This window comes from Prionailurus bengalensis, chromosome E1 (assembly GCF_016509475.1).
Source record: "Prionailurus bengalensis isolate Pbe53 chromosome E1, Fcat_Pben_1.1_paternal_pri, whole genome shotgun sequence".
NCBI lineage: Eukaryota > Metazoa > Chordata > Mammalia > Carnivora > Felidae > Prionailurus > Prionailurus bengalensis.
Window position 1 is genome coordinate 4,119,904 of NC_057347.1, and position 17,737 is coordinate 4,137,640.

A 17,737-nucleotide genomic window follows, 5' to 3' on the forward strand; every position below is an offset into this window, starting at 1 on the left:
TACTTTCCAAGATCCCAAGAATCATTCGCTGTTGGGCGTAAGAAAAACGAAAATCAGAGAGATGCCCACCAATAACAAGAGAGGCAGTTTGAAGTGAATTTTGCTTTGAGAATGCATGAAAAAGGTAGATAGCTCCCAGGGCACCTTAGAGTCAACTGAGAAATATTCTAAGAACAGCTGGGCCCGGGGCCTCCTCAGACCAGTTAATTCCAGGGACGAGGCTGATTCTGATGTTCTGCAAGCCTGGGAGCCGCTAGCCGCGTGTGGCTGCTGAAATTCACATTAATTCAAGTGAGATAAAATTCAGAGCTCAGACTCTCCATTGCACAGGCCGTATTTCCAGTACTCAATGGCCATATGTGGCTAGTGGCTGCCACACTGGACAATGTGGCTTATAGACTATGTCCACCATCACAGAAAGTTCCGTGTGGCTGCCCTAGAGGGTTGCCGAGTCCTGCTTCTGTTGTTGGAGGCTGACAAGGGCAGGTCAGTCCTGTATAAAATGCAGGTGGTTTTCTAGGTTCTTGAGCAGGTGGATGGCCATAGAGTGTGTGTGTGTGTGTGTGTGTGTGTGTGTGTGTGTGTGTGTGTCTGTGGGGGTCAGACCCATTATGGTTCCTATTTTTCTACTTGCTGCCACCCTGCAGAGAAGCTTCTGGAAGTGCGTCCTGGGAATGTTGAGGGCCTGTAAGTGGCTGAGCTGGCATCCAAACCATCCTCACTGGGATGAAGAAAATCTCCCATAGGTGGGTGTGGGTTAGGGGGATATGGCTTGTATTGGGCCCCAGTGTTGAGAGGACAGAGGACCGGCACTTGCCAGGAAAGCCTTTATTCCCATCGAGGGGACCCACATAGCCTCTGCGGTTAGCTCTCCTCTGGGACGTTGAGTTTCTCCTTCACCCCGCAGGCCACCACGGCGAAAAAGAACTCGGGGAAGAAGGTGCGGATGTACATGGCAGCCTTGGGGATGGGGTTGGCCATGAAGACCTCTTGTTTCTTCCGTCTCACGGTGCGCATCACCTCCTCCGCTACGTCCACAGGGTGCACCCCGTAGGTCAGCTTCCTGAAAAAGACTGAAAAGCCCCCAGTAGGGGCAGGGGTTACGGCCCCTGATGCCCAAAGAGAGGGAAGCGTGGGCTGGGCCTGGGGTCGTGGGCTCCCCGACCAGCTCCGCCCTCTGCTGGTTGTGAGGCCCTGGGGGGGCCGACTCTTGACCCCCTGAGCCTCAGCTTCTTCATCCATAAAGTGGGCATAGTTTCCTGCCCTATTAACTTTTCAGGGTGGTTATGAGTCATTGCAGGGACGAGAAAGAGCTTAATTGAGAAAGAAGGTACCAGGGACGCGTGGGTGGCTCAGTGAGTTGAGCGTCCGACTTCGATCAGGTCATGATCTCATGGTTTGTGGGTTCCAGCCCCTCGTGGGGCTCTGTGCTGACAGCTAGGAGCCTGGAGCCTGCTTCTGATTCTGTGTCTCCCTTACTCTCTGCCCCTCCCCCACTTGCATTCTGTCTCTCTCTGTCTCTCAAAAATAAATAAACATTAACACAAATTTAAGAAGAAAGAAGGCACCAGATGAATTAAGGAGCTGTTGTTGACAACTGTTGCAAAGCCATGCTTATCAAGAACCTCCTGGGACCGTTTGCCCACATCTTGGTTCATCTTGATTCCCTAATGTAGACAGAGCCTTGGGCAGGACGTAGCAGCTCTCTGTTTAGAGCATTCTAAAATAGCAGTAATAATACAGTATGTTTACAGAGCGCTTGCTTTGTGCTGGTTGCTGTTGTAAACCATTTATGGGCCTTCAGTCCTCCCAGTGCCTCCGCAAGGCAGGTATTACCACGGTCCTCAATTTCATAAAATTTTTTTTTATTTTACATTTATTTATTTTTGAGAGACAGAGTGAGACAGAGCACAAATGGGGGAGGGGCATAGAGAGAGGGGGAGACACAGAATCCAAAACAGGCTCCAGGCTCTGAGTTGTCAGCACAGAGCCCGACGCGGGGCTCGAACCCATAAACCGTGAGATCATGACCTGAGGCGAAGTCGGACGCTTAACCGACCGAACCACCCAGGTGCTCCTACAATCCTCAGTTTCTTAAAGGGAAAGCTGAGGCACAGAGATCAAGGGACCCGCCTGTGTTCGAACACTGAATGCATACCAGGCACAAGCTTCAAGTGTAGGCAATCTGGTACCAGACTCTCAGCCTCTACTCTGTGCCGCCTCCTAGGAAAAGGGGGGGGGGGGGCCAGGGGGGTAGCAAGTTCTTAAAGGCCAAATCTGGCTCTTCCACAAGGGAAACTGAGGCCCAGAGACAGACAGTCACGTGTGCGAGGTCACAGAGCTGTGTGAGGGCCAAAGCCTAGCTGGGACTTGGTCTGCTGGTTGTGGGTTAGGATTCTTTCCACCTGGTGCCTCGGGACTGAAATTTGGGGTTCCCCTCCCTGCTGTTAGTTGGGTGCGGGTCCCCACCACCTCTAGTCTCAGACTTCAGGAGCAGCCACTCCCCTGCAGGCCCGGTGAAACCCGGCTGCCCCAGAGCACCCCCTCCCCCCACTGCCCCGTCCAGATGCCCTCCCAGACCCCAGCTTCCCCCCTGAAAGCTCACATTTCCACATGGAGGCTTCCCAGTTTCCTTGGCCTGGGTCAATGTGGTATGACCGGACGAAAGTGGGGCTCACCGTGCTGACGACTACGTCGTATTCTTCCACTTCGGCTCGGAGGCAGTCAAAGAAGCCTAGAGCCGCGTGCTTGGAGGCAGCATCTGGAAGAGAGACCGGGCAGGGGCGGGTGGGGGGGAGCAGCCCTGCTCCCCAGCAGGAGCAGTGGAGACAGAGGCCTGCGTGCCCAATCCTAGAGGTCAGCTGGGAGGAGCCTCCGCCGGGGCCTCGCCCTGCCCCTCCCTTCGTAGATGAGGACAGACAGACCCCGTGAAACGGCGGATGGAGGCAGAGCTGGAATCGAGTCAGATGCTAAACCGATTAAGCCCACCCGGGTGTCCCAGTTTTCTTATCTTTAAGATGGGGATAATATCACCCTTGGCAAGTTGTTGTGACGGCCCAGGCACGAGTTCCCATTCCTTCCCAGTAAGGCTGGCACCGAGCGATTTCCCCAGGGTCCCAGGGCCAGCTGGAGGTCTCAATGAGCCCAAAGCACAAGTCTCCCCTCCCACTTCCCGGCCTTTTCCTCCGAGGTCCTGTCCATCTGAGCCACTCACCAGATTCACTCCAAATGGTCGGGCCAAATGCTTGGGCTAACAAGAACCTTTCCGGGAATTCCAAAAAGAGTGGAGAAGATGCTCCTTAAAGCCTTGGGGAGTCACAGCCCCATCTGGGGTATGATAAACCCCAACTTCCCATTTCGGGGGTGTCACCTGGAGGCTGAAACAGGCCGGGGGTGGGTGTACTGGGATCTCTGCCATCATGCTGATACCTACGGGATGCATGGTCCCCAGATGGCCCTTGCAAGCCACCGGCCCCCTCACCATGCAGGGGGAAGAATGCGGGTGCCCTGGGTGGGGGGGCATGGGGCAAGGGAAAGTCGCGCTTGGTCTGCACTGGGCTCCTCCAACTATTGCCTCGAGCAGGTGGGCCCCGTGGCGCCAGATCTATTATCGTTCAGGGAGCTGGAAATCCTGATTTTGACGGAAATGTCCTCGTATTCAAATAATTAAATACTGACCAGTTCTGCACCTAATTCCAACACACGGGCTCTGGCCCACAGCACCAAGTCTCCGACACCAGCTGGGGCTCCTACGACCTAATTCTGACACTGTCTACCTGGAGATAAAGTCAGATCCCTCAGGGTAAGGGTTCTGTCCCATGACTGTCCCCTGTCCCCACTCAATTCAGACCAAGCATGAGTCCTGATGGTCACCTGCGCTTCTGATGGAGTGGCTGGAGATCGAAGCGTTCCGATGATCCCCTCCTCGAGACAGATTAACTTGTGAGAGCAGCTCGTAGAACTCAGAGAAATGTTTTGCTTAGTAGATCACGGGTTTATTATAAAAGGACATAACTCGGGGCACCTGGGTGGCTCAGTCGGTTAGGCGTCCGACTCTTGATTTTGGCTCAGGTCATGATCTCACAGTTTGTGAGTTTGACCCCTGCATGGGGCTCTGAGCTGACGGCATGGAGCCTGCTTAGGATTCTCCCTCCCTCCCTCTCTGCCCCTCCCTGCCTCTCTCTCTCTCTCTCTCTCAAAAATAAATAAATAAACTAAAAAAAAAAAAAAAAAAAAGACCTAACTCAGAACGGCCAGATGGAAGAGGTGTAGTGGGTGAGGTGTGTGGGAATGGGTTCAGAGGTTCACACCCTCTCTGGGTGCACCACTCTCCCTGACTCCCCACGAGCTCTCCAACCTCGGAGCTCTCCAAAGCCGACCTTCTGGAATTTTATGGAGGCTTTGTTATAGGCACAATTGATTAAACCATGGGCCTTTGGTGCTAGAAAAATCCCCTGATCCTCTCTGCTCCTCAGCGGTAGGGGTAGACTGGAAGCTCCCACCCCCTGATCACCTGGTTGGTGCCCCTGGCCAGCAGCGCCCCCATCTTTAGGTGGCGTCCAAAAGTCACCTCATTAATGTAACAAGAGACACTGACCACTCATCACGTAGGGAATTCAAGGGTTTTTAAAGGTCTGTGCCAGAAATGGGATGAAGACCAAATATATATTTCTTATTATAAAACATCATATCACAACACTACATCGCTAATTAGAAAGAGGTTTGCCAGCATGCTGGCCAAAACCAAATGCCGTGGGGCTCCCGGGCTGCCCTTCCCTGGTTCATAAAATGAATTTCCGTACATCTGCTCGTTTGACCTCGTCTGGACCTGGGTGAGACTCGGTCTACCTAATGGAATCTACTGAACGAAGAGAGACAGAGGCTATTATCCCCACCTAATGATGAGAGAAGAGCCCCATCAGGACTCCCCTCGTGGTTCACAGTCACTCCAACTCTGCCTGCATGGAAAGCTCATCATCGCCATTGGGACAGTTCATGCCAAAACCACAGCGAGATGCCACTTCATGCCACTAGCGCGGCTAGAATCAAACAGATGGATAATAGCAAGAGTTGTGATGGATTTAAGCAATTGTGATGGATTTTAGTATATCGAGATATACTCAAAACCACCGAATTTTATACTTCAAATGGGAGAACTATATGGTCTGTAAGCTCTATGTCAATAGAGCTGTTACTTCCAAAGAAGGGTTATCAGCTTGCTGTTCATTCACTGACTTGTCAGTTCCTCCGATCATTCAACAAGGAAGCTTCTCCTTGGGTGGGGCCCCGGGCGAGGAGCTGGAGGCAGAGGCGGGCTGGGTTATCTCCGCTGTGCTTCTGGGCTGAGCCTCAGAGCCCCATCTCCCTACCCAGTGCTGTGGCATCAGGGATGCTACATTTTCTGTGGGTGTGGAAGGAGACCCACCACAGTCAGACGACCCCAGTCATGGTCAGATCTGGAGGAAGGAGAGAACTTGGGGCCTGCCCAGGGTGGCCCCTCTGTAGTTTGTGACATTTATGTGGGAAACTCTGCACCCCTCCATTCCTCCGCTTCAGAGAAGCTGGACATCAGAGAGCTGATGGGGGATGGGGGGTGGGGGTGGAGAGCCTCATTAGACTGCCCCACCCTCAATGCCGTGTTTCAGAAATGCTCCAGAAAAACCCATGCACTGGCCCCATGTTTTGGGTTGGTGGCCAAAGGGTCTGTCCCAATACTGCAAATGTCATGTCCCTGCTGTCTGTGTCCCCAGCACCTGGCTTTAGGGCCTCGATTGCTGTTTGTTGAACGAATGAAGGCATAGATCAAGGGAAGTGAAAAGTAATCCGGTTCCTGGGAATAACATGCGTGGAGAGTTCACAAATCGGAGGAATAGTGGTGATGTTTATCAGTGGGTTGGAAAGAAAGGAAAATGAGGGATGTGGCCAAGACAGCTGTGTGTGAAGCAAACTCCATTCTTCTCTCCCTCCTGGGCCCACAGGTAGACAGGTGCTTCCCAGCATCCCTGGCAGCTGGGTGTTAAGTGTGCACCTGAGTTCTCGCCAGCAGGATATGAGCGGAGATGTTTGCTAGCTCCTGGCCTGGGGCTGTAGACCCTGGGCATGGCTCCCCAAGGCTCTCTGCCTTCTTCTCACAGCCAGAACCCAGACAAGGTGGGCACCAGCTTTGGCCATGTGGGAAATGATGGCAAAACAGTGATCTGGTGCAATTCGGGGTCCCTGAGTGACAGTGAGGAGCCCGCTGTCCTGGGCTTAATCTAACTAGAACAGATGGGAAAAGAAAACTCTACTGGGGGGGGATATTATGAGCTGAATTGTGTCTCCCACCACTCCCAGCTCGTATGTGGGAAGTCCTAACCCTGGTGTCTCAGAATGGGACTGGATTTGAAGATACAGTGATTTACTTTAAATGAGGCCGTCAGGACTGGTCCTCATCCAATCCAACTGGCATCCTCAAAGAAAAGGAAATTTGGACACAGAGAAGGACCCGAGGGATGTACAGAAGAGAAGCCATGTGAAGGGAGAAGGCAGCTGTCCGCAAGCTGAGGAGAGGGGCCTTGGGAGAAGCCAAACCCACCGACACCTTGACACTGGACCTCAGCCTCCAGAACCGCATTGTAGAAGCCCCTCGGTCTGTGGTGTTTTGTCACGGCAGCCGGAGGAGGCTCAGAGAGGAGACCCACCCGATTTTCTTTCCTCCCTCCCGCCCCCTGCCCACCAGCCATTTACTGGGTTCTCATTTTGTGCGGGATGCTGTGGGCATACATAGAGAAATGTATACGGTATGCGTTCTGCCCTCCAGCATCCTACCGCGAGGGAGGCAGACATCCCCCAGCTGGATCCCATGAATATATGCCGAGAAGTCCCCCTCTTCCCTGGACTTTTTTTTTTTTTTTCTCAACGTTTATTTATTTTTGGGACAGAGAGAGACAGAGCATGAACGGGGGAGGGGCAGAGAGAGAGGGAGACACAGAATCGGAAACAGGCTCCAGGCTCCGAGCCATCAGCCCAGAGCCCAACGCGGGGCTCGAACTCACGCGAGATCACTCGAGATCTCGCGAGATCGTGAACTCACGGACCGCGAGATCGTGACCTGGCTGAAGTCGGACGCTTAGCCGACTGCGCCACCCAGGCGCCCCACCTGGACTTTTTAAAGGACACCTGCCTTTGGAATTTTCTCTTCACCTCTCCTTGGATTCTGCGCCTTTCACTTTCCCCTCCCTCCTCCCTCAGAACCTTCCGCCCTTTTCCCCTTGTGTGATATGCGCCCTTCTCAGTTGTAACCTTTCCTGTCCTTACAGAGGAAGGATCACTTGAGCTGGGGCCATGTGCCCCTGCCAGGAGGGGGCCCTTCGTCCAGCCTTGATTGTGTTCAGCCAGGGCATGACCTGACCACCTGTGGGATGTGAACTTCTGGGGGAGAGGGACCCAGTCACCTGCAAGCCATAGGTGCTCGAAAATAGGAACCGAAGGCATAAAAGAAAAGCCAATAGACCATTTCACATCCGGACACTTCCCTCCCCCACCCCCGCCTTATAACCGCATGCCTAGTGCAGGACATGACATCTGTGGTCTACGAAGACACGTAACATATGGCCAAACGTTTTTGTCGTAGCAACTTACAAGCTGTACGGAATGGGATTCCAAGCTTCCCTTGGATGTTATTCACTAACACGATCTGGCCTGTCCTCCGGGTGATCATGTCGGGGAGCAGGGCTAGAAAGCACAGGACAGAGTCACGGTTACGCATCAGAAACCAAGGCAGACAGCAGTGGGGAGACCCCTTCCCCAGACCCCTTTCATCACGCAGGACCCCACTACCTCCCCGGTCATTCGATTACCCCAAGATACAGGTGGACAGGAGCAAGCACATCCCCTCTCCCGTGTTTCCCAAGAGTGGGCTTGGCTCAACTGGTGATTGCGATTGCTGGGTGGTTTTCCGTGACCCACCCATGTGCATGAAGGGACACGGATCTCAGTGGTGAGAAAGGTCATAGGTCATCCTATTTCAACCCAAGTCTTGCCTTCAGCAGGAAGGCTCATATTGGTCCTAATGTGTCTTCAACACCTCTCTTGCAGGAGCAAATCTTTCAACAAAGAGAGGACAGGCCTCAGCCCTGTGTCTTGGGAGAACCTACCACTTTGTTCTATTTTCAGGGTTCTCCTATTTTTTTTTATTTTTTTTAAATGTGTTTTTTTTATTTTTGGGAGAGAGAGAGAGAGAGAGAGAGACAGAGTGCACGCGGGGGAGGGGCTGAGAGAGAGAGGGAGACACAGACTCCAAAGAGGCTCCAGGCTCCGAGCTGTCAGCACAGAGCCCAATGCGGGGCTCGAACTCACGAACCGTGAGATCATGACCTGAGCCGGAGCCAGATGCTTAACCAACTGAGCCATCCAGGCGCCCCAGGGTTCTCCTATTTATTGAGTGAGAAAATGGTTTTTAATTTATGGTGATATTATGAAGACTTCCCCTGAAAAGAACTGATTTGAAAATGCAGAACTTTAGAGAATGAAATAAATAATAGTTACAGGTGGAATGGGGATATGGCAAAAAAAAAAAAAAAAGTCAAGAGATGCAACTTTCAGAATGGCCATTGACATCAAGCCTTTGCATGCCTCAGATGGGTAAACTGAGGCCCAGATCTAGTGACTGGACTTCAGGTCTGTAAGCAAGTGAGAGGCCCAGCCAGGAAGATACACTAGCTCTGGATTTCCCCTTCCACTGTCTGCATCCTTCACTTCGATGCCAGTGAACCCTGAACTCTCAGAAGCACGGTGTGTCCATAGGGACTGGACTGGAGAAAACTATTATCTCTGGGGCATCATTTCAGAAGCTCTGGAAAGTCATCTTTCTGCTTCAGATAAGTTTCCCTTCATCTATCCTAGTGCCCCAGTCCCCATGATCATGGGGACTGGGGCCATGGAGGAGGCAGTTCTAAGATCACGCTTCCTCAGCCAGGGAACCCCACATGCTAAATTCAGAAAGTCTCAACTCATACATCCTCCCTTTTGGGATTCTGCTTTGATAAATTTGGTGGGGGGATGGGGGGGCCGGGGCTTGTTGCTTCAACTCTTGGCTCTATTACGTGTCATCTCCAGCCCCAACCCCCCAGGATCCAGACCTGCATTTGACCTTTGGCTGTGAGATATCTTCACACAGGAGCTGCCATTTTGCCCTCAAAAGGGTTTCTGTTCTCCCTGTTTCTGCAAAGGGATTGACACCACATTGGGTCTCTTGTAGTTTGGGATAAACCTTTCTCTTCTATATTTCTGAGGACAGAATCTCTACCCTTGACCAACTGTCATGTAGGGACAGATCAAGGGCAAGCGTGATATATGAAAATATATGTGAAGCATGAAGACAGTGGTCCAGTGATGTGGGATGAGATTGGTGGGAGAGCCATGGACAAGAGTAAGAAGAAAGGGGATGAAGGGAGAGCTTAGATGGGGAGGGGGTTTCCCACAGAGGGAGGTTGGAATATACTAGTAAGATACTTCCCAAATCCCTTTTCTTTTATCAACATTTATCGTCAGAATGGTGAAAGCTTTCACCAAATTGGTAGGAGTTTTTCTGAGGGGGCTGGAGATTCCATCCACAGTTGGGTGACCGTCCATCTGGCTATGTGACAGAGCCCTCCCTAGCAGCCGGTGGCCCCGAAATCTGCAGGAAGGTCAAACTCACGAGACCTTTGGTCAGTGTGATGGGTCCAAAGTAATTGGCATCCATGATCTTCTTGTCGAGCTCCAGAGAAATCTTATGGGCAGGCCCCTTCACCTTCATGCTGGCATTGTTGATGAGGATGTCCACACAGCCATAGCAGTCGAGGATCTCTTTGGCCACATCTGGGACACAGCTGACGTCCGAGAGGTCCAAGAGGACCAGCTTTGGGGTGAATGTCTGCTGAACCAATGAAAGAGTCAAGGCATGTGTGGGAATACCTTGGGGGCCCCCGCCCCCCTTTTGAAATTCAGAGCTCATGGAATGACCACAGGGGGAGAAAAATGAGGAGGAAAAAGCAGGCATGGCTCTGGCAGGAAGGAAGCTGATAGAGATTCCATTCTTGGGTAGTGGAGTCCAAAGGTGCAAATATGCAGTCATCAGTCTGAACTTTTGGCCAAGGGGCCAGAACTGATGAATCCAAATGAATACCACCCTTTACAGAGGAGGCCATGCATGGATTCCAGTGGTGACATCCTTATAACATCTTATGAGTTCCTTTTTGCAAATGGCTTGCCAAGCTCACTTACGAACCAAGGAGAATTTATCATAGTGCTTTTGGAGCTACATTTCCTTTTTGACCCAAGTCTTACACACAATAGTTTTGGAGCACCATCTGTGTGCCAGACGTACACACTCACTGCCATCAAGACTCTCATGGTCTAGGGGCACCTGGGTGGCTCAGTCGGTTAAGTGTCTGACTTCGGCTCGGGTCATGATCTCGCGGTTTGGGATTTCGAGCCCTGCGTCGGGCTCTGTGCGGACAGCTCAGAGCCTGGAGCCTGCTTGGGATTCTGTGTCTCCTTCTCTCTCAAAAATAAACATTAAAAAAAAAAAAAAGACTCTCGTGCTGGAGAGCAGGGAACAGGTTGGAAAATTGATGACACCTTGTGATAAATGTGACCCCGATCCCTGTGTTTGACAAACATTAGTCCTGAAGAGAGGGTTCCTTGGTCAAATTTGTTTGGGAAACACAGACTATTTATTATATGTTGTTCTTGGGGATACACAATGCACGGTAGCATATAAAAGGTTCTGAAAAGTCCTGCAGTAAAGAAACCATCACTGGGTATTTTCCACACAATTGATGTCAGTACCTCTTTTTAATTCAACACCTGGTAACATCCCCCAAAACAGAACTGGAATGCTGTGTTGTCCAGTGTGTTCCATCCCCCCAAATGCCAGGCTTCTTTCTGAATTATTTTTGTTTTTTTCCAAAAAGTAATTCAATATCAAGGGCAAAAAAAAAAAAACCCAAAAATCCAAAGAAACAAAAAACAAAGACAAAAACAAAAAAAACCCCACAAAACAAAACAAAACAAAAAAACGCAAACCATGAAGACAGCACTGAAGGCAGTGTTCCAGAAACACTTTGAAAACCACAGCCTCCTGGAAAGCGTTCACCTCCCGGTGGCTTCTTAGAAGGTGACTTCACTTCCCTGATTTCTTTGACAGAAATATCATTTGAGGTATTATTTCCCTTTTTAAAGATTTTATGTTTTTAATGTTTATTTTTGAGAGAGACGGAGCGCAAGCAGGGGAGGGGCAGAGAGAGAGGGAGACACAGAATCCGAAACAGGCTCCGGGCTCCCAGCTGTCAGCACAGAGCCCGACCGACGCAGGGCTCAAACCCACAAACTGAGATCATGACCTGAGCCAAAGTCGGACGCTTCACTGACTGAGCCACCCAGGCACCCCTAAAGATTTTATTTTTAAGTAATCTCTACACCCAACATGGGGCTCGAGTTCAGAACCCCGAGATCAGGAGTCCCACGCTCCACAGACTGAGCAAGCCGGGTGCCCCCGAGATTTTGTTTAGAAAAATCAGCCCTTAGAGTTTATAATCACTCCCATACGGTGTCATGCTCTAGCTTCTGGGTCCTCGTGGACTCTGGCTTCAATATAACAGGGGGTGGGGAGGGTGAGCAAATCCTTGGCAAGAATGGTCAAGACGAGTGGCAGACAACCTGTGTCAAGGTTAGTGAGACCGCTGCCTCCCAAAGCAATCACCAAATTTCACCCACCTGGTCAAAGAGCTGCTAACAACAACAACAACAACAACAACAACAACAACAACAACAAAAACCAGTGAAGGTTAAGGGTGCCCAAGGGCATCCCCAAGCCAGCTGCTAGAAGCCCTTACCTTGCTGGGGTCAGCCACGCTGATCAGGGCATCATACAGGGTCTCTAGCCTCTCCCAGTTCTTCCCACACAGCACCAGCCTCGCCCCACCAGCGTGGAACACCCGAGCACACTCTGTGGGGAAGAAGGAAAGAGGGCAGGGCGCACTGTGTGGATGGAGCCACTGATGATGAGCGTCTCTCTCACGAATTCAGGATTTCAAAGGATTCCAAAGTCCGTGGGCCATTGAAATCCTTTGGAGGTCATTTCATTCAACTTCCTCCCAGGGCTGGAATTTTTTTTATCTTCCTTTTCCGGTCTCAGCATGGTTACCTCCCGTGAAGGGGAGCTTGGAGTGGAGTGAAATAGCCTGTCCTTTGTGGGATGGTTCTGATTAGGAGAAGATTGTTCCCTAAGCTGGACAGAAAGGTGACCCTATCCACCTAGCCCTCCAGGATCAAAGCCCTTGACCGATCCTAACCTAAAGATATTGGAAAGGCTCCTGCGTGGGTCTCCCAGAAGCAGAATCAGAGACAGGGACTCAGGCAGCCAGGAGTGCCCGTCAGAGAAAAATCCATCGGGGAGTAAGGTCTCAGGTAAAGCGTAGTCTTGGCTGGATCCGAGGAAAGTTCTGGAGGGTACACCCCACTGCTGAGCTGTCCCACCTGGAGGCAAGGGGCTGGCCTTTTATACGCTCGTGTCTACTCAGTGTGCTGATCGAGCTTCCCTCCAGGGCTGGGTGCAGAGGGCATGGAAGGCCCCGGGGAGGCAGTGCCCACTGGCAGAGGCCAAGTGTGTGAGCCGGGCAGCCAACACTCACAGAGCCTGGCCACGTACAGGGACCTGGGAAGGGCATCGCCAAACACCCACTAGCGGTGCTCAGTACCTTTTATCGCCCTGTTTTACACCACACAGCGGTGAGCCTGGACCGAGCGATCATGACAGAGGATACCTGGGCGCCCCGGGCGCCCACGGGAGACTGGCTTCTGGAATGCAATGGCTCCAAGCGGTTTCGGGGTTGCGTGCAGGTGCAGAGAAGGGGGCCGGCCGGGGTTTGATCGGCGGGCACGTGGGCAGGGGGATTGTGGTATTGGAGGAGGACAGCTGCGGTGCTGGACCCTTCAGTCTCAGCAGGAGAGACCCACGGACGCAGGACAGATGGAGGTCCCAGTGAGGTCTAGAAACAGGTGTGCTGGGTGTGGCGGAGAGCGGGGGAGGGGGAGGAGGTGGGCAGTTCTGACTGATGGAAACCTGAATCAAGAAATAACTGTGTGGACAATGTCACCTTGAGTTGTTGGGACCACAGGGAAGGGTCCGTCTCTCCCCCACATGTGGGGCAGCCATGATGGCCGTGTTTTGCAAACCTGAGAGGTGACATTTAGTGAGTAGAAATGATTCACCCACAGTCCCGCAGCAGGTAAGCGGTGAAGCCACGGACATGCCTGGGGCGGGGCGGGGGGGCGCCCTGTTCTCCACCTCTTGTCCCACCTCCCAGAAAGGAGCATGTGGCCGGGGGGAGGGTTCTGTCACCCACTCACACTCTACATCTACAAGCTGAGCACGGGGGCAGGTGAGGGGCCTGTGACCTTGACCTCCTTGGGAGAGGCGGCCAGGGGCCCTCACTATCACCCACCCACTCTCCTCCAAGGGAACCTCGCCTCTCGCAGGTGCGCCCGGGGAGGCTGCAGCCCAGGGATGCATTCATCACTGCGGAACAGCGAGCCCGAAGGCATCCTTCCAAACAAGTCATTTCTGCCAACGCAGGTGCTGCTATGCTCAGGCTCTCTTGCTTTGATTCTGGATCAGCTCAGCTCAGCACAACGTTTCTCCAGGCTTTTCCTTTTTCACGCAGCAAATATGAGCCACACCTTTCCTTCCACATCTCCTTGACTCTAAGGTGCCACCGGGCGGAGATGCTTTCTGATTTCAGGGAGATGAAAATGCCAAAGGGTGGCCTGTGACCGTCGGAACGGGCTGTCAACCGACAGGCAAGCAGGCTCAGTTTCGGAAGCGTTTGGGGCGCGCCTCAGAGATGCTGAAACACAGACAGGGCGCCGAGCTCTTCGAGGCACAGAGAGTGTGAGGATTTCGAGAGTCCTTCTTGTCAAAGACACAGTGGGTACAAAGTGACCCATGGGGTGCCTGGGTGGCTCAGTCAGACTCTTGATTTCAGCTCAGGTCATGATCTCACAGTTCGTGGCTTCAAGCCCTGCATCAGGCTCTGTGATGACAGCACAGAGCCTGCTTGGGATTCTCTCTCTCTCTCTCCCTCTCTGTCCCTCCACCACCCATGCTCTCATTTACTCTCTCAAAAAAAATAAACATTAAAAAACGCACACACACAAAGTGACCCGATTCCCAGCTTGGCTGAGTCGTGTGGGGGTTTGGGGCAGGTTCACATGTCCTGATCTTCGTCCGATTTCCCTGGTCCACAGCGTGGCACTGGGTCCTTGCAACTCTCCGGGGCTACCTGCCGGGCTTGGTCGGGTTCCAGGGGATTGAGGCTGTGCTGTGGGCCACGTAAAGCCTGCACTGTCTGCTCAGGGCCCGTCACATTTTTGTTGCCTCGGACCTGAAAAGCAGAGCAGTCCGAACCCATAACCGCTGCGGTCAGCTGCGTGTTATTTGAGGCTATGCACACCCAGCTTCTCAGGTTACTTCTGAATATTTGGACTTGCTTTTTTTTCTTCCAGCTTTGCATTTCTTTCCAGGGTGGGTCCGTTAAGACACAGCACAAGAGGACACCGATGTTAGGGCAGAGACTAGACCAAATTCCTCTGAAAATGCCATTCCCTACCCCCACCCCCCAGAGATGTATTTCCTGGCTGCCTGAGTTGAACATGGGGTCACTATAACCCAAATGAGACTCAAAAAAAAAAAAAAACCAAAAAACAAATTAAAAAGACGACCGAAACAGGTACCTCTCGGAGGATACAGGACTGAACAGCCTTCTCAACCAACCAACCAACCAACCAACCAACGTCTGATCGACGTTTTGTGGGAGTCTCCTCCCAACCACGGCAGAACGCACACCGTTTTCAAACACCCGCGTATTGTTCACGGAGACGGGCCGTGTCTTGGGTGGTAAAGCACACCTCAACAAATTTAAAAGAATTGAAATCATACAAAATATGTTCTCTGATCATGTTGGAATCTAGTCCGAAATCAACAAGACAAATCTACGACAACATACTCGTATCCAAATGAGTGCTTTCCCGTAAGGTGGTTACTTTTTTTTTTTTTTCAATGTTTTATTTATTTTTGAGAGACAGCATGAGCCAGGGGATGGGCAGAGAGAGAGAGAAGGAGACACAGAACCTGAAGTAGACTCCAGGCTCTGAGCTGTCAGCACAGAGCCCAACACGGGCCTCAAACCCATGAACTGCGAGATCATGACCTGAGCCGAAGCCAGACGCTTAACCAACTGAGCCACCCAGGTGCCCCAAGATGGCCACTTTTAAAGGCAGTTATTAAATAAACTTTTTTTTTTTTTGAGTGCTTAATTATACATCAAGCTTTGATCTGGGTGCTGGGACACTGGGGTTAGGAACACACAGGTTCCACCATAAGGGAGCTTGGGTCTGGCCGATCAGCTGAGAAGGACACATGTAGGGCACAGCGTGAAGAGTGTGGGGATAGCAGGGTGTTCATATGAGGAGCCATGGGAGCCCAGAGACTGGTTCCTCGGGGAGCACCCAAGAAGAAAGAGCAGGGGGCAAGGAAGGCTTCCTGATGAAGGGGTCTCTTATTGGCGGCCAGCCTGATGCTATGCGGACATATTCTGTTTGAAGGACAGGTTTGCCCCAACACGGACTCTGACTGTCTCTAGGTGAGTCTTTCTGTTCCATTTCCCAAGGGCAACAACTGGTCCCCATCATCTTGTATCTGATCTCGTTGACAAATGTGTGTGCTCTGACTTGTCCCTGTAGAAGCTGGAGCTTGTATCCCTCCTCCGTTTTGAGCATGGAGTCTAATGCAGCAAAATGTTCTCCTCGGGAATTGCTTCTGGGCCCCATGGAGGGCCAGTTTACCTGCCTCATGCTTGGTTTATTTTTTTTTTAATGTTTACTTATTTTTGAGAGATATGGATCATGAGCAGGGGAGGGTCAGAGAAAGAGGAGGACAGAGGATCCGAAGCAGGCTCCAGGCTCCGAGCTGTCAGCACAGAGCCCGATACGGGGTTCAAACCCACGAAGCAAGAGACCATGACTAGGGCTGAATTCGGACGCTTAACTGACTGAGCCACCCAGGCGCCCCCGTGCTTTGTTTTTTATGTCACATGGTGAGCCTGGGGCAATCACCCCCTGGAACAGAACCCATCTTCAAAGTAGGGACAGTGTTCATCTCAATACCCAGCACATAATGGACTCCTTGGATACCTGTTGAGTGACTTAATGAATGTTTGTCAATGTGGGTTCTATGCTTGATTAAAAACAACACAAACAACAGCAAAAATGATGCCCAAGTTATCCCAAACGCGGCTACACAAACATTGCTAGGAGTGATAGGGTCAGAGTCTCACAAACCTAAGGACAGTTATTACCCTCATGTCACAGATGCCACCAGCAGAAAAGCGCCCTGAGACCGTCTAAATCAGGGGTCACAAACCTAACTGCCTTCAAGGCCAGGAGGTAATATGGTTGAGGTCATCAGCCCGACTGCGATACAGCGGGGATCGGTGGGGTGTGTACCACATTGGGCACACTCTGCCTGAATTTGCTCATCGTTATGACCGTCACGGTCACCTGACGGCTTCTACGTGCTTTCCATCGAGGAATTCATTCATTCCTCCCAACAACCCTGTGAGGTAGACATTACCAGTGTCCTCGCTTTCCTGGATGAGAAATCCAAAGCAGAGCAGTGCAATCACCAGCTAGTAGGTGACAGAGCCTGGAACTTCACCCAGCACCCAAGTCTGGGCTCATAGTTGATATGCCGCCCCATCTAAGGGCTTTGCATTTCAAATTTTCTGGAACCCCATGAGCGCAAAAACAAGTGACATCTGCTGATCAGTTTTGGCCCTGAGGCTGTGAGTTTGCAACCCAGCTCTCCCAGGCTGTGAGTTTGCAACCCAGCTCTCCCAGGCTGTGAGTTTGCAACCAACCCAGCTCTCCCCATCCCCTTGTTTCTCGGGCACAGGGAGCTATAGCCCCCAAAAGAGAAGACACTCGCTGGTTAGCCACGGACCCTGGGAGAGGACACAGCCTCGATTTCCCCCGCCCCCCGCCTAGCAGATGGCCACACGCCATCCTGCCACCTCTCGTCCTTCACGTCAGGACTGGGCGCAGTGGGGACAGAGCTGGCTTACCCTTGCCCAGTCCTGAGATGGCATCGGTGAGCACCACCACTTTGTTCTGCACGGCTGACTTTGACCACAGCCGGGACACCTCTTGGTAGACGAAGAGAAGACCACTGATTCCCAGGAGCAGCAGAGGCAGGATAAACACAGCCGTGACTCCCATCTTGTTCTGGGGGCAGTGGGGGGCAGGGAAAGGACTTGGCTTTGCAAAGAGACTCTGATGAGACCCCCCGGAGCAGGGAGGCGGCCCAAGGCTACAGGGTGCACTCGCCATGCACCCACGTGTCTTCTCCAGGGAGCCGGGCTCTGTGCAAGCTCCCGGAGGGCTCCTTCCGAGCTAAACACCCAAGCGACCATGTTAATCCCCAAACGCTCAATGAATAGGAAATTACTCACGGTGTGTCCAAAAGCAAACGGAATCCGGGGCCTGCCCTCCCAAAGGTTAGTTACAAATTTAATTAAAGTGGGTCTGCATTTTTGGAAGGAAATCCTTGTGTTAAGGCCACTTGCTTGGGCCCTAATGACTATTTATAGCTCTCAGCACACTGAAGGGCTTTTCAGGGTAAATATAGTGTCTATTCTGATATTCAGGGACACATGCT

The 17,737-nt window shown here is 51.9% G+C and overlaps 1 protein-coding gene across 2 annotated transcripts; it reads right to left on the reverse strand.

The window, feature by feature from the left end:
- Positions 1–813: 813 nt before the first annotated feature.
- DHRS7C (dehydrogenase/reductase 7C) lies at positions 814–17,663 on the reverse strand. Of its 2 annotated transcripts, none has more exons than XM_043583110.1 (7): positions 17,532–17,663; positions 17,145–17,304; positions 11,859–11,971; positions 9,685–9,898; positions 7,621–7,713; positions 2,606–2,761; positions 814–1,073 (listed from the first exon to the last, which is right to left on the reverse strand). In XM_043583110.1, exons 2-7 carry the CDS (start codon positions 17,296–17,298, stop codon positions 865–867), a joined length of 939 nt encoding a protein of 312 aa, XP_043439045.1. In that variant the 5' UTR covers positions 17,299–17,304; positions 17,532–17,663; the 3' UTR covers positions 814–864. The 2 variants fall into 2 exon arrangements, with proteins under 2 accessions (XP_043439045.1, XP_043439046.1); XM_043583111.1 differs by having other exon boundaries at positions 9,685–9,895; positions 17,532–17,662.
- Between the last annotated feature and the right edge of the window lie 74 nt (positions 17,664–17,737).